This window comes from Pteropus alecto, unplaced genomic scaffold, assembly GCF_000325575.1.
Source record: "Pteropus alecto unplaced genomic scaffold, ASM32557v1 scaffold175, whole genome shotgun sequence".
Classification (NCBI taxonomy): Eukaryota; Metazoa; Chordata; class Mammalia; order Chiroptera; family Pteropodidae; genus Pteropus; species Pteropus alecto.
Window position 1 is genome coordinate 913,412 of NW_006437739.1, and position 15,139 is coordinate 928,550.

At 31.6% G+C, this 15,139-nt stretch overlaps 1 protein-coding gene across 2 annotated transcripts in view; it reads right to left on the reverse strand.

Annotated features, from left to right (window-relative positions):
- Positions 1-4,077: 4,077 nt before the first annotated feature.
- The window catches only part of POF1B (POF1B, actin binding protein), a 79,017-nt gene continuing 67,955 nt past the window's right edge, over positions 4,078-15,139 (reverse strand). Inside the window, exons 14-17 of one of the 2 annotated variants that reach the window (XM_006914779.1) lie at positions 14,632-14,760; positions 13,713-13,795; positions 6,725-6,839; positions 4,078-4,217 (exon numbers count right to left, since the gene is read on the reverse strand). In XM_006914779.1, the coding sequence (XP_006914841.1) occupies positions 4,212-4,217; positions 6,725-6,839; positions 13,713-13,795; positions 14,632-14,760 (333 nt within the window). In that variant the 3' untranslated portion in view covers positions 4,078-4,211. Of the gene's footprint in view, positions 4,218-6,700; positions 6,840-13,712; positions 13,796-14,631; positions 14,761-15,139 lie in introns of those variants that run through there. The other variant, XM_006914778.1, reaches the window with a different exon arrangement.

Sequence of the window (15,139 nt, forward strand, 5' to 3'; positions counted from 1 at the left end):
AGGGTTTGGAATTGTTACTTGGGTATGGCTCTCAAATTCAACTCATGTCTCGTACAGGACAACCATCAGTTTGAACCTTGAACTTCCCTTAAAGATATGTATGATAGATATATGATAGGTAACTTTTGTTGCAGAAAACTTTCAGCCATATATAAAAATAGAATATAATAAGTCCATATATGTAGTCATCACCCAACTTCAGCAATCATCACTTCTGACCAATTTTGTTTCCTTTATATTTTTCCTCACTTATTGTACCAACATACTTTTGATTGATTTATTTTGAAGCCCCCTTCTCTCACAGGTTTAATTTGAAGTAAATCCCAGACATCTTTTTAAGAATTTTTGAAAGAATATATAGCAAAATTCTTTATTAAATATGGCTACTTCCAGGAAAAAATGACTAACCTCACATAAAGGCAGAGGAACAAAAGAATACTGTTGTTCAGATCTTTTTCCCCTAGTTGTGAGAATCAAGAAAGCCTGGCTAGACTTGAAATTCTATACAATAAGGTTTTTAGGACTAATAAGTCTCCGTTTAGAGAAAATGCAGAACAAGATTAATACCCTAGAATATCACTAGATTAGAGAATGTTCCCAACTTTGTTCAGCTCCACCCTATCCTTCCAAAATAATCGTCTTGTAAACTTGTTACTGATTAAGGAAGGTCTCTTAGAACCTTAGCTCCTAGGTAAGAACTGGCTAGTGTTATTTGCAGTCTACAGGCCCTGCAGAAGAAATTGTGACACTCATAGGCTCAAGGCTGTAGCACTAGAGTCCCCAAATGAAAAACGTTTCCATCAGCTTTGTTCTAGTTTCTATACCTTTCTATGAACATTACCCAAGTAACTATTTGAAAGAGAACTCTGCTTCATTTGTAAATTTGAACCAATTGGCAATACTGAAACTATCTCATTTAACCCATAATATAAGTCCCCATCACCTCCCATCTGACTCCAAAACCTTGTCATCCTAGACCTCAACACCATGTACTCATTGTACCATGGCTGGCTGATTTGTTATATCTTGGCACACATGAGCTAGGAGTGTTCAACATTGATTGTGTTAGCAAACTAACTATTAAATCACACAATTATATATTGCAGATGCTATCCTTTAACATAAAGGGTCTCTGCAACATAAACTTTAATAACAAAAAAAAATTATTTTAATGGAATGGGACGGGAAACCAAACATAAAGACCCTGGACTCAAGAACATCTCATCTACAAGACACCAATCTAAGAAGATTACCAAGACCGCCTGGCTATCATGTAATTATGTCATAACAATTCCAGTATTCCTTTGTAGACTCAAAAGAAGTATGTCTTATTTTGTTACTAAATATTAAAAGTTTTATTAGAACATAAATTTTATTACAGTCTTTATTTTTAAAAATTTACTATTTTATCCTAAGATGAGCATGAAATACTTCGCAGTTTTTTATTGGACAAAAAGTACTATGGAAATCCGGTAAATTTAGTAATAGTATGTGGTGGGGGGGGTGGTACCTTATAGGGAAATCTTTTCACAGTTTATTATTTACTTTCAAAAGAATTATATCTACATGTCATCTTTGTAGATTATAATGGGAAAGAAGTAAGAATGGCTTTTTCTTAAGGTAATCTAAATTGGATGATGAGATGAGATTTTTTAAGCTTTATTTTGTTCTTTTTGTACTGTTCGTGTTAAGAAAAAGTATTACAGTTAAAGCACCATTACACAGATGGGAAGAATGCTTTATGGAATAACGTTTGACACAAGTGAGTTATGGAACTTAGAAGACTAGGTTTGTAAGCAAAGAAATTCTCATTTAAAACAAACCTCCAACAACCAGAGGTCCAAGTATGTTAAAGTGTTGTCTCTAGTAGTCCACATCAGGACTTTTTTTTTTTTTCTTAATTAGAGGGGTGCTTGTGAGCTCTAACATAAACATGCACATGACAGTAACTTTCTGACAAAAAATGGACAGCTAAGCTACAAAAATCTATCCTGCATGTTTCTTACTAGTACTTCCATGAAAACTATACAGATATTTCACATATTTTATTTAGACACTTAGATCGTTTTGCATTTCATTGCACAGTCTCCATTTTATTCAACATCTAAAGTGAAACATTCTGGAATAGAAATTAGATAAATAGGCATTCCTCGCCTGACAACATCTTTGCAATTTTCAGAAATAAGCTATGTGAAACTTGTGTGGAACAAAATCCTAGTATTTTTTATTGATCTTAATCACAAATTGGAAAAGAAATACATACATTTAAATTTGTTAAGTATAATAAGTACCTTGTATGACAACCCCATTCACTCACTATGCATGCATCTAGTGAGCCAATGATGTGCTGACTTATTACCTGCCCCAAGTTTTGAATTATTGTTTTGGATTGTTATTTTTATTTAAGAGTATTTGGGGAAAATCATACTTGTTTTAATTTTCAAACAGTTATGGTGATAATTTTCTATTTTGCTCCTTAAAACTTCCATTTATATCATGTAATGGGTAGATAGCATGGCATAGTTTTATTAGTTATATATGTGAGTAGTTAGCAGAGGAGAAACTCCCCTGTTCCCACACCAAGGGAAAAAACTAAGGACTATATAGTTTATGAAGAATATTAACATTTTCTATCACAAAATATTGATAAAATTGGAATTATATTAATTCACATTATAAAGCTTGACATTTTAGTAAAAGTATTCACATAATAAAACAAGGCTTTTAGCTTCATATCAAGACCTATTTGAAAATTGAGTATTAAAAACATTTTTCTAATTTATGGTTTGATTTAGTACCTCATCTGTTCCTATTTCTTAGTATAATGAATAATTATTAGAGTATAGTTATAAAACATGACAGAATTCTATACAGATACTTGCAGAGATATTCCAGTGCAATACCTAATTCGCATGTAACCCAAATATGTTCGTTGCCTTAATCTATACTTTGTGAAATGCAAACATTTTTTTTATTTTTTATTAAATTTATTGGGGTGACATTGGTTAATGAAATTATATAGGTTTCAAGTCCACAATTCAATAATACATCTTTTGTATATTGCATGTGTATTCACCACCCAAACTCAAATCTCCCTCCATCACCATATATTTGACTCCTTTTACCCTTATCTCCCCGCCTCTCCTTTCCCTCTGGTAGCACGAACATTTTAATTTTTGCTAATTCTTAACTTTAAGAAAGGGGTTGAATTTAAGAAATTTCATTCTTATCTACTAATGCATTTAGAAAATACTTTGTCTACTTTGTAAGGTTATTAGAACCCAATTAATCAACCAACTTCTAAGTACATTAAATATTCTACTATAAAATCTTTCTCCCAAGTAGGATACAGGTATCAAGAATTTGTTGCCATTTTTATTTCCTAAGCTTTCATGTAGTATTTCAATGTTGTATATCCCTATATTTTGTATATCCCTATAAAAAAAGTCCACCTTCCTTCTACCCACTAATACAATATAGTGTTATATGTTTTTAAGGAAGTGGGCGGGCTTATTTGGGGATGTTATGCTTTGAAAGAACAGATTTGCCAAGCCACTGATATGTACTTAGAACCATAATAGCACAATGTGCAATTTAGTGGATTTGGCTATTTAAAAAGTATCCCACTTCCGTACTAAATTAAGTTAACAATCACCTTTGATTTAGTTGTCTCTAAGAGATATACATAACATGTAAGGGAGCATTTCTATTAGTCACAAGTTTCAATGTGAGAAAAGCAGATATACACTGTATATACCATGCACTAGCTAAACTTTAAATCAGTAGTCTTTTGCCTCTTTTTTTTTGTTTGTTTGTTTTTTTTGGTAATAAACTATTCTTGTACCTGAATCACACATCTAGTACAGGGAAAATCTTCTAAAAGAATAACATATAAAATCTCTACCCCAACAGATTAATTCAGTATCTAGGAAGCACCCTATTGGGAAAAAGAAAAGTGAATTATGTCCTACATTATCTGCAATCGAAGTTTAAATAAGCAGTGTGTTGCTATATTGAATACAAGAATGTGATAGAAAGGATTCAGGCCTCCTAAATGGCTGGAGAAACTGTCATCTGCAGAACAAATTCATTCCATTAGATTTGCTGGTAGTTGCATGGTTCAAATTTTGATTGGCCTTTAGTTATGGAAAAGATAATAAAGTACTAATGCAGACACACACGCACACACAAAAACTGAGTTGGAGATTCATTCATGGCTAGAAAAGAAAAAGAAAAGTTAGTTTACAGCTGGCTCATAATTTAAGACATCGTTATTGGATGTACACAGTTTTGAAAATGATTTAAATTGATAGATATAAAACCAAAGGAAATGTACTGACTTTTGCAGTACTCTTTTATATATGTATATTCAATGAAATAATGGTTTGTCTGAGTTTAGTCAAGGTAGATGTTTTCAAATGACTTTAAACAGGAGGGAGGGAGTACTCAGATTTCCTCCTTGGTGTCATATTTAGAGGTTAAATATGTCCAAACATCTCTAATTGTTAATAAATATAGACCTTTCATCTATGAACTTACTTAAATATATTATGAACTTGTTATCAGTATCTAGTTCTTTAAGATATCAAGTTTGATCTTTATTGGTGTACATTTATAAGGAAGAGAGGGGTAATACTACTATTCTGTAGATCTTTTATTTGACAGGTCCTCACGTTGATGCTACCTCTGAGGATCATGTGATTAGTGGCAGCAACTGCTTCTCAGTTTTAAATTTCAGCATCAATTAATCTCTGAGTGACTAATTATAAATCCCATGCTGACTTTCAGCTGCTCATGTGGTCCTTGGGCCATCAAGTATCCTTTATCAGTTAATATTTAGTAATAAGTAATTCTCAACTAATTCATGACTTAAGAAATACAATATATGTCAAAGCTCAAAATGTTTTTATTTTGTGTTTACTAAATGTTGACTGGTTTCACTGATGATAGAGAACCATATCTATAAGATCGATGGCTTGATTGTAGATAGGGAAGGGCTTCAGAGCTAAGAAAAACCTTTCTGAATTCTTTTGTTTACTTAAATATGAGTTTGTTCAACCAAAAGCATTTTTAAAGTGAGTTATTTAATAGACATTTAATTTTATTAACTGTACATCTACAGTAATTTGTTAACTATACATCTGCAGTATTAACTATAAATCTGTAATTTAAAATTTCTTCAAAAGGTTCTGCAGAATGATTGATATTTGTGTATCTTGCTCATCATGGTATGTTTAAGCATTTTAAGACTTTTTAAAGTATAAGAAACATGTAGAAAAAATGCACATATAAGTGTGCAACTAAATGATTTTTCTAAAACTGAGCACATGCACCATCAACCAAATCAAGAAACACCATATTATTAGTACCCCAGTAGTCTTCCTTATGTTCCTTTCCAGTAAGCACCACCCTCAAGGATAACCACTTCCTCACTTTAATAACCATAGATTTGTTTTACCTGCTTTTATTACCTAATCATTTTTTAACAAAACAAAGGCTGTAATTTTCATGGTGGTAAAGTCAGACTGTGTTGTTTTAGAGTGGGAATTCTCAACCTCTTTTCTGTCCATTGCACCTGAGGGATATCATACATTACCATCACTATCAATGGCTTACTGTTACGATCCCTTAGCAGTAATATGGGGTATATAGTTAAGGAGAAAAAGAACTTCAAGGCCATTCTGTTGTATTAGCCAGGATTCTCAAACTCAGCACTATTAACATTTTTGGCTAGATAATTCTTTGTTGTTGGGGACTGTCCTGCACATCGTAGGATTATTTAAAAGCATCCCTGGCCTTTCCCCACCAGATGCCAATAGTACCAGACTCCTAGTTGTGAAAACCAAGATTGTCTTTAAATATTGCTAAATATCTCCTAGGGGGAAAAATTGCCCCTAGTAGAGAACCACTGTGCTAGGGAAAATATATCCTCTATTTTATGTTCACTACTTTAAGGGTTAATAGCTCAGTAAGTACAAGTTTTAGGAAAGTAGCTTTCAGTCCTTTATAAGAAGAGGGTTTTAGTAATCAACCCCCTCTAGCAATGTTTTGGAATGCCTAGAAAGATGCTAAGTTTGTATCATTTGGTCATCTTAGAAAAGGTCATAGAAAGTAGATATTAGAGTACATGACCTTTAAAGTACTCTTCATTAGCCTAACTCGAAGTAAAGGATTTAAAGCTAGAGAATCATACAGTCTAGTGAGAAAGAAAGACATATCTCTCTTTCAAATTCCTAAAAATTTATCATCTAAAATAATAAGTAACACATACAAGATTTAAAGACAAATTCTATTAAAACATACTGTTTCTCTATCCTCCATTCCCCTTCATAATTGACTATGACATTTTTTTACCTGCTCTAGAAAAGTTTTTTTTTTTTTAAATTTGAATAGAATGGTTGAATAACTCTTGAGATATGCAAGGAAATAAAATTAGTATATTAATTGTCTTCCTCTTTGGGGTAAAATTTACCTAATTTATTACAGTTCAGATAGCCCACGTAGGAATCATTTCAAAGTTTCTAAATTCCTACTATTTATTATTAAGAGAAATATGGAAAAGTCTTAAGAGAAAAAAAAAACTCTACAATTTTAGTTCATTTTGATATTTTACCACAATTTTTGAAGGCTGTTATATATATTCTATATGTTTATAGAATTTGTTTATATATATGTTTATATATATTTAGTCGTAGTAGGATTAGAAATGTCCACGTGAACTTACACAAGTCCATTTGTCTTCTGTTTTCTCAATCATAATAGTCTGTGTGTCACTACCTGGTGGTATATATTCATAATCATCATACAGGAGACCTAGGATTGGATATTGTGTCCTGTATCTATACAGAAAAAAAACAAAATTAGTTTACAAACTACACAAGAAAATAACTTTCATTCCTTTTTAGCCACTTCTAGTTTGATTCCCCTTATTAAATTTATTTGGCTCTGCATGGCTTACGACTTTTTCTAAAAAGAAAATCTCCTCTTAATAGACAAAGATTTACTATTATTTTCAAAAGAGTAAGAAGGAGATACTTCTGTTTCTGGAAATGATGGACCAAGGCATCACAAGATGATCACAAAGAAAGGAAGCAAATGACATGAGCCCTCTAAGTGCTTAGCTCACTGCCTTGCAATTTACTTGGTCACAGGATAGGGAAAGGAAAGCCAAACAGAGTCTAGCACTCTCACCAAGTTCAGGTGACAGAATTTCAACTAAAGGTATGCCAAGGCAGCCAGAATTTGTGGAGCAGAATACCAGATAGGAGAGAGCTACATAGATAGAAAGAGGCCAGGAGACCTCTAGAGGGTTCCCCACAAGTCTTTGGGTGAGTGCTGATCAGTGTAGGCATGTGAAAAAGTTACTGAAGTTGGGGAAAGAACCACTGAAAAAGAACAGTTTAGAAATCCCTGGAGCTCACTTAATGATGGGAATAGTTTGTGATCCACTAACCAGAGTGGAAAGAACCCCTAGTACAGTGGACATAAGACAGAGACTATAGAAAAGTATTGGTCTTAGTAGTAGGATGACATTAGTCCTAGACTGCAGTTTGTTTTAACAGAGTTTGAAAGGAAAACTTGAAAGTATTAAACTGTTTCCAAGTAACAACTTCATCTCAGAACAAAATCCCAAAATACTTAGAGTAATAAAAAAATCCAGAACTCATATATGTGAAATTACAATATATGGCATTGAATAAAAAGTGAGTAAGCATTCAATGAAGCAGGAATATATGAGTAATAATGCAGAGAAACATATATCAATAGAAACAGATCAAGAAGTGACAGAAAAGATAAACAAGTAAGCAAGGGTATATCTATTAGAAATATAAATAATATAAAATGTGTACTCAAGAAGTTAGAAGAAATCATGAATGGGATGAAGAGAACAATGGAGGATACAAAAATCTACATTGAACTTCTATAGATAAAAATTACGGTGGATGAGATTAACAACATATAGTCACTGCAGAAGAAAATACTACTCAATTTGAAGACATCGAGAGAAATTATCCAAAATAAAATGAGAGAAAAAAAGACTGAAAAACTAGAGTATGAGTTAGTTATGGGAAATATACATATATATAACTGAAGTCCTACAGGATTTGCAGAAGACAAAAATAATTGAAGAAATAATGATCACATTGTTTCCAAAGTTGATGAAAACTATAAACACACAGATCCAAGAAGCTCAGTGAAACTCAAGGAAAAGAATAATGAAGAAAAACAGAGAGGCACATCATAATCAAATTATTGAAAGCCAGTGATAAAGAATCTTACAAATAGCCGGAGAAAAAGAACATTACTCAAAGAGGGAAAAAAATCATAAGATCAATAGAAAACTTATCAGACACAGTGAATATCAGAAGACAGTGGTATGACAATTTTAAAATACTAAAGGAAAAAAACAACTTACTATTCTATATGCAGCAAAAATAACTTTGAATAATGAAGGCAAAATAACATAGTTTTCACACATTAAAAGCCAAGAGAAGTCTTCATCAGCAAAGCAGCATGACAAAAAATGTTAAAGAAAGTTCTTCAGGCAGTGGGAAAATGATATCAGATGGAAATTTGGAGCTAAGCAAAGAATGAATTACACCAGAAAAGATAAATATGTGGACAAACTTAAAACTGTTTTTCTTATTGTTAATATTTCTTTAAAAATAATTAACCATTGAAAGGAAAAATTATACTGTATCTGGAGGTTTATAATATATGTAAAAGTAAATATATATGGCAAAAATAGTAAAAAGATCATGAAGGGGAAATGGAAGTATACTATCATAATGTTTGTATGCTACATGTGATGAGGTACAGTAATATTATTTGGAGGTAGACTTTGATAAGATAAAGAATACTTTAAGTCTTTGCAATCATAAAAAAATTATACCTAATAGGCCAATAAAATAGATAAAACGCAATAATGAAAAAATGATTAATCCAAAAGTAAAAAAGAAAAGAGGAAAAGTGGAACAAAGACAATATGGGACAAATAGAAAACAAATTGCAAGATGATAAACTTAAATTCAAAAATAAACACATTAAATATAAATGGTCTAAACACTCCAATTAAAAGGCAAATATTGCTATATTGGGTAAAAACACAAGACTCAACTATGTATATTATTTATTAAAAACTTTTAAATATAAACAAATAGAATAAACTAAAAGAATAGAAGCATAATTATCATGTAATCTGTAATCAAAAGAAAGCCAGAGTATTACAATAATATCAGATGACGTAACCTTCAGAACAGGAATTATTAGTAGATATAAAGGGTCATTTAATAATGATAAATGTGTCAACTCATCCACAAGATGTAACAGTCCTTAATTTTTATTCATCAATAGAACATAACAATTCTAAATGTTTATGAACCTCCTAGCATAAATTCATAATACATGAAGCAGAAACTAATAGAAATGAGAGAGAAACAAATTCACAATAAGAGTTGGAGATTTTGGCATGCCTTCCAAAATAATTGATATTAAAAGTAAACAAAATCAGTAAAGACATAGAAGCTATGAACAACACTATTAACTAAATTGAGTTAAATGACATTTATAAAATGATCCACCCATCAACAACAATTTACACGTTGTTTTCAATGGCACATGGAACATATATCAAGAAAGTCTGTATTCTGAGGTACAAAACAAGTCTCAATGAATTTAAAATGATTATAATGAATGCAAAGTATGTTCTCTGACCAAAATGGAAATAAATTAGGAATCAATAACGGAAAGATATCTAGAAAATTCTCAAAGATTTGGAAACTGAAGAATACAATTCTGAATAACCAATGGATCAAAAAGAGAAATTAGAAAATATTTTGAAGTGAATGCAAATGAAAATGCAACTTAATCAAAATTAGAGGATACAGCTAAAGGCAGTGTTTAAGTAGAAACTTATAGTATTAAATGCTTATATTAGAAATGATCTAAAATCTACATTTCTACATTAGAAACTAGAAAAGAGAAAATTAAGTGGAATATAAACATAAGAAAGAAAATAAAGAGAAGAAATCAATGAATTAGAAAACAGAAAAACAGAGGAAAAAAAATAAAACAAAACCCGATTCTTCAAGAATATTACTAAAGCTGATTATCAAAGAAAGAGATATGCAATTTACCAATACCGAGAAAGAGAAGTTATCACCTCACACCTGTTAGAATGGCTATTATCAAGGTGAAAAAATAAAAATTATTTGCAAGGATGTGCTCTATCAATGAGATAGTAAGTTGGTACAGCCACTATGGAAAACAGTCTGGAGTTGCCTCAAAAAATTAAAAATAGAACTACTTTGAAACCAGTATAACCAATATAATATTGTATACCAACTATACATAAATAAAAATATTTCAGTCTACGGCCATGCCACCCCGATCCCATCTGATCTTGGAAGCTAAGCAAGGTCAGGCCTGGTTAGTACTTGGATGGGAGACCACCTAGGAAGGCCAGGTGCTGTAGGTGTAAAAAATAAAAAAATAAAGGATTGTAAGCTGACAAGGTCCTTGCAAAGGTTGTGAGGTCAACCAAAGGTTGCCTCGCCTAAAAAATAAAAATAAAAAAATAAAAAAATAAATTTTAAATAGAACTACTATATTATCCAGCAATTAATGTTTCATATACACATACACACATGCACAAACACACACACATTGGATTAGACAGCTATAAAAATGAAGGAAGTCCTACCATTTGTGACAACATGGACGAACCTTGAAAGCATCATGCAAAGTGAAATAAATCAGACAGAAAAAGACAAATCCCATATGATCTCACATATATATATATGTGGAATCAAAAAAAAAAATGAACTCATAGATACAGAGAACAGATTGGTGGTTACCAGAAGTGCAAGAGGAGGAGGGTGGAAGGTGAGTAAAATGGGTGAAGATGGTCAAAAGGTATAAACTTCTAGTTACAAAATAAATAAGTACTGGTGATATAATGCATAGCATGGTGACTATAGTTAAAAATACTGTACTGTGTATTTGAAAGTTGTTAAAAGAACAGATCTTAAAATTTCTTATCACGAGAAAAACTTTTGTAACTGTGTGGTGGTGGATGTTAACTAGACTTATCGTGATGAACATTTTGCAGTATATACACATAACAAATAGTGTTGTACACCTGAAACTAATATAATGTTTTATGTCAATCATATCTCAATAAATTTTTTAAAAGAGAGTTCCTTTGTCTTAAAAGCATAATAAATATTATGACAATTTCATGCCAAAAACACTCGACAACTTAGATAACATACGTAAATTCCTTTATAGACACAAATTAAAAGACAGGAATATCTACTCTTGCCACTTCCCTTTCACATTACCAGAGGTTCTAGGACAATTAGATATGAAAACAAAATAAAATGCATGAAGATTGAAATGAATAATTCAAACTATATTTGCAACTGGTATGATCTTGTTTATAGAAATATTTAGAGAATCCAGTGAAACTATTAGAATTAATAAATGAGTTCAGCAAGGTTAAAAATATATCATCAATATACAAAAATCGATTTTAATAATATATACTTGCAATGAACAATGTGAAAATGAAATTAAGAAAATAAGTGTAAGATTGCAATGAAAACTAGAAAATAGTTTTAAGAAATTAAAGATCTAAATAAGAAAGGATCCCATGCTTATGAGTCAGAAGATTTAATATTGTTAACATGGCAATAATACCTGAAGTTTTCTATATATTCAATTAAATTCTTATAGGAATTGCGATGGATTTTTTTTACAAACATAGACAAGCTTATCTTAAAATTCAAGTGGAAAAGCAAAGGACCAAAAATAGCTAAAGCAATCTTGAAAAGAACAGTTTGAAGACTCACATTCCTGATTTCAAAACTTAAATAAAAAGCTATAGTAATCAAGATAGTGTCATACTGGCATAAAGACAAGCAACTAGATCAATGGAGTAAAACAGTCTACTTCAGAGTCTACAAATGTGCCCTTCCATTTATGATCGTTTTATTATCAATGATAATACCAGGTCAATTCAATGAGGGAAAGAACCGTATATTCCACAAATGGTGCTGGAACAACTAGATATTCCCATGCACAAGAATGAACTTGGAACCCTATTTCCTACCATATAAAAATTAACTCAAAGGCATCATAGATCTAAATGTAGTAGGTAAAACTGTAAAACTCTTAGAAGGAAATATAGGTGTAAATCTTCATGACCCTGGATTAGGCAAAATGTTTTTTTACATAGGATACCAAAAGTACAAGTAAGAAAAGAAAAATTAGATGAATTGAATTTCCTCAAAATTTTAAACTTGTGCTACAAATAATACTATCAAGATAGTGAAAATATAACTCATGGAATGGAAAAATATATTTGCAAATCATATATCTCTGATAAGGGACTTGTATCTAGAATATATAAATATCTCTTGCAATTCAACAATAATAAAGCAAATAATCCAATTTTAAAATGGAGGAAAATTTAAATAGCCATTCTCCAAAGAAGAAGTACGAGTGGCCAACAGGCACATGAAAATATACAAAACATTAATTATTAGAGAGATACAAATTAAAATCACAGCGAGGGACTGTTTCCCACCTCTTAGGTTGGTTATAATCCAAGAGATGGACAATAAGTGTTGAGGAGGATGGGAGAGAAATTAGAACCCTCATACACTACTGGTGGGAATGTAAAATGGTGCAGCTACTTTGTAAAAACAGCTTAGCAGTTCCTCAAAAAGTTAAACACAGAATTACTATGAGACCCAGCATTTCCACTACTAGGTGTATGTATACTCAAAGAATGAGCATATATGTCCACACAAGCATGTCTATAGATATTCACAGTAGCATTATTCATAATAGCCAAAAATTAAAAATAGCCCAAATGTCCATAAATTGGTAAATAAAATGTTGTATATCCATAAAATAGAATGTTATTTAGTAGCAAAAAGCAATGAAGTACTGACACATGCTAAATCATGGATGAATCTTGAAACATTATGCAAGGTGAAAGAATCCAGTCACAAAGGACTATGTTTTGTATCATTCCATTTACACGAAATATCTAAAATAAGGCTTTTGCTGAAACTATTCGTAGTCACTTTCTATTTGTTTTTTGCTAAACTGCTAGGATCCATGCTGTGGCTATATTGCTACTGTGAAGGGAGATCCTGCCTAAGAATGACATCTGTACAGGAAAGAGCAGAGCCAAGAGACAGAGAAAGATTTCTGAAGACGTATTTCAAGCACATGAATCCATCTGGACACCAAGTAATTACAATTAAATGAATTATCTAACTCCCAGTTTAAGTTGGGTTTCTGGCATGTGCAACTAAAAGAGTCCTGACTAATATGGTTTGTTAAACAACCAATTATTTGCTTTTCACTTCCATTGTACTTAATATATTGTAAATAGAGGAAAGATGTGCTACAGAATTTTATTGACCATAATAGCTATATGTTTTTGTGAATATTCATTCTTTAGTAGAATTAATGGCCTGCAGAAAACACCAAATTCTGTCTAGGGGGATGAGGATAGATGATGATAGATGATAGATAGATAGATAGATAGATAGATAGATAGATAGATAGATAGATAGATAGACAGACAGACAGAGACACAGAGATATATAGATATAAATTATAATGCTATACCTTGGATTATAATGCTATAACTAAGAACCAAAGCCATATTCAAATTTCACTCAAAAATACATTACTTTCTAGTGGTAATTGTAGTCCTTCCACCACTGGAGGGTTGGTTATGAGATGAATATATCTCTTGTCTCAACTTCGAGAGTTCCTTACAAACAAATGACAGTATAATCATTCAAAAATAGTATAAACAGGTAAGAAGTATGTTCAATCTTTAAACAAGGTTACTAAGAATAATTACTTGTTTTCCTTCCTTTCTAGGCTTGAGGTAAAAATGTTCTGATCTCACTTGTTGAATCCCATATATTCTTGATTCATGGTGCCTAATAAGTTACATTATGTGCTTGTGCAGGAATCCACTAGCTGGTATAGAATTTCTATATGTGCGGAATAACATGAGATTGAATGGACTTGGTTCTCAAGATGATATGAAAGTTTTTGTCTTAAAAAGCTTGAAAAGTATAGCCACAGCAGAAAAGTAATGAAATTTTAATATGGAAGCCAGTATTGTTTCCAAACAGAAAGCTTATCACTGAGCATTACTGCAAGTACCATTTGTTCAATAACAGTAATACAACATAAGCTACCATTTTTGGTAGTTCCTTCCTTTGGTACCTGTTTTATAACAGATCTTGGGCTACATGCTACAGATACAGAGAGGACTATAACACAGTCCCTTGCTGAAGCAGCTAATTATCTAGTAAGGAGCTCACAGTATTATTGGGAGTTTCACTGCTAATGATATATAAAAGCAATATCTCAAAAACATTAATTGCACAAAAGCACTTATTTTTTTGTTTTAATTCTAGCTTTAATTTGAATTATTTCTCCTGAAATATGCATCTTCTACCTCTTCACACTCATATTCTACTTCATGAATAAAGTGAGTCTTGGAAATGTGCCCTCCTCTAACTCGTGAGAAATATTTATCCTACAGGACTGAGTCATATTGTTCTTCTCTGCCCTTACCCCTTCCTTTATTACCTCTGACTGACGCTTTATAAGGGAATCCTTCTCTTCCAGCAAGCTTGTCAGTTCATGAAGCTTGAATTGGAAGTCACTGCAACTTCCTTCTCTTCTCGAAACATCTTTTTGGTACTGATTTAATTGAGTCTAAGGATTTAAAAAGAAATAAGAATTTTTGTAATTCTCATTTACAAAATAGGTAACTGAGTTCCAGAAAGGTTAAGTGACATAAAGTCATACAGCTAATTATGAAATGAAGAGCAAAATGCCAATAGTTATAAACATTTATAGAGTTTTATGAGTATAAAATATAAATTAAAATGCCAATTGGAAATTTCTCATTTTTTTAAAGGTACCTTTACTATTTAGGGGTAGGCATTGTCTAAGTAACAATCCTAGGCCACAAGAATGAAAATAAAGACAAGAAAACAGGCTCCTTATATTCCTTTAAATACTAATTAAGGAAAACTAAATAATAATAATAACTAATATCATATTGTGATTTTCAATTCTCAAAATACTCTTC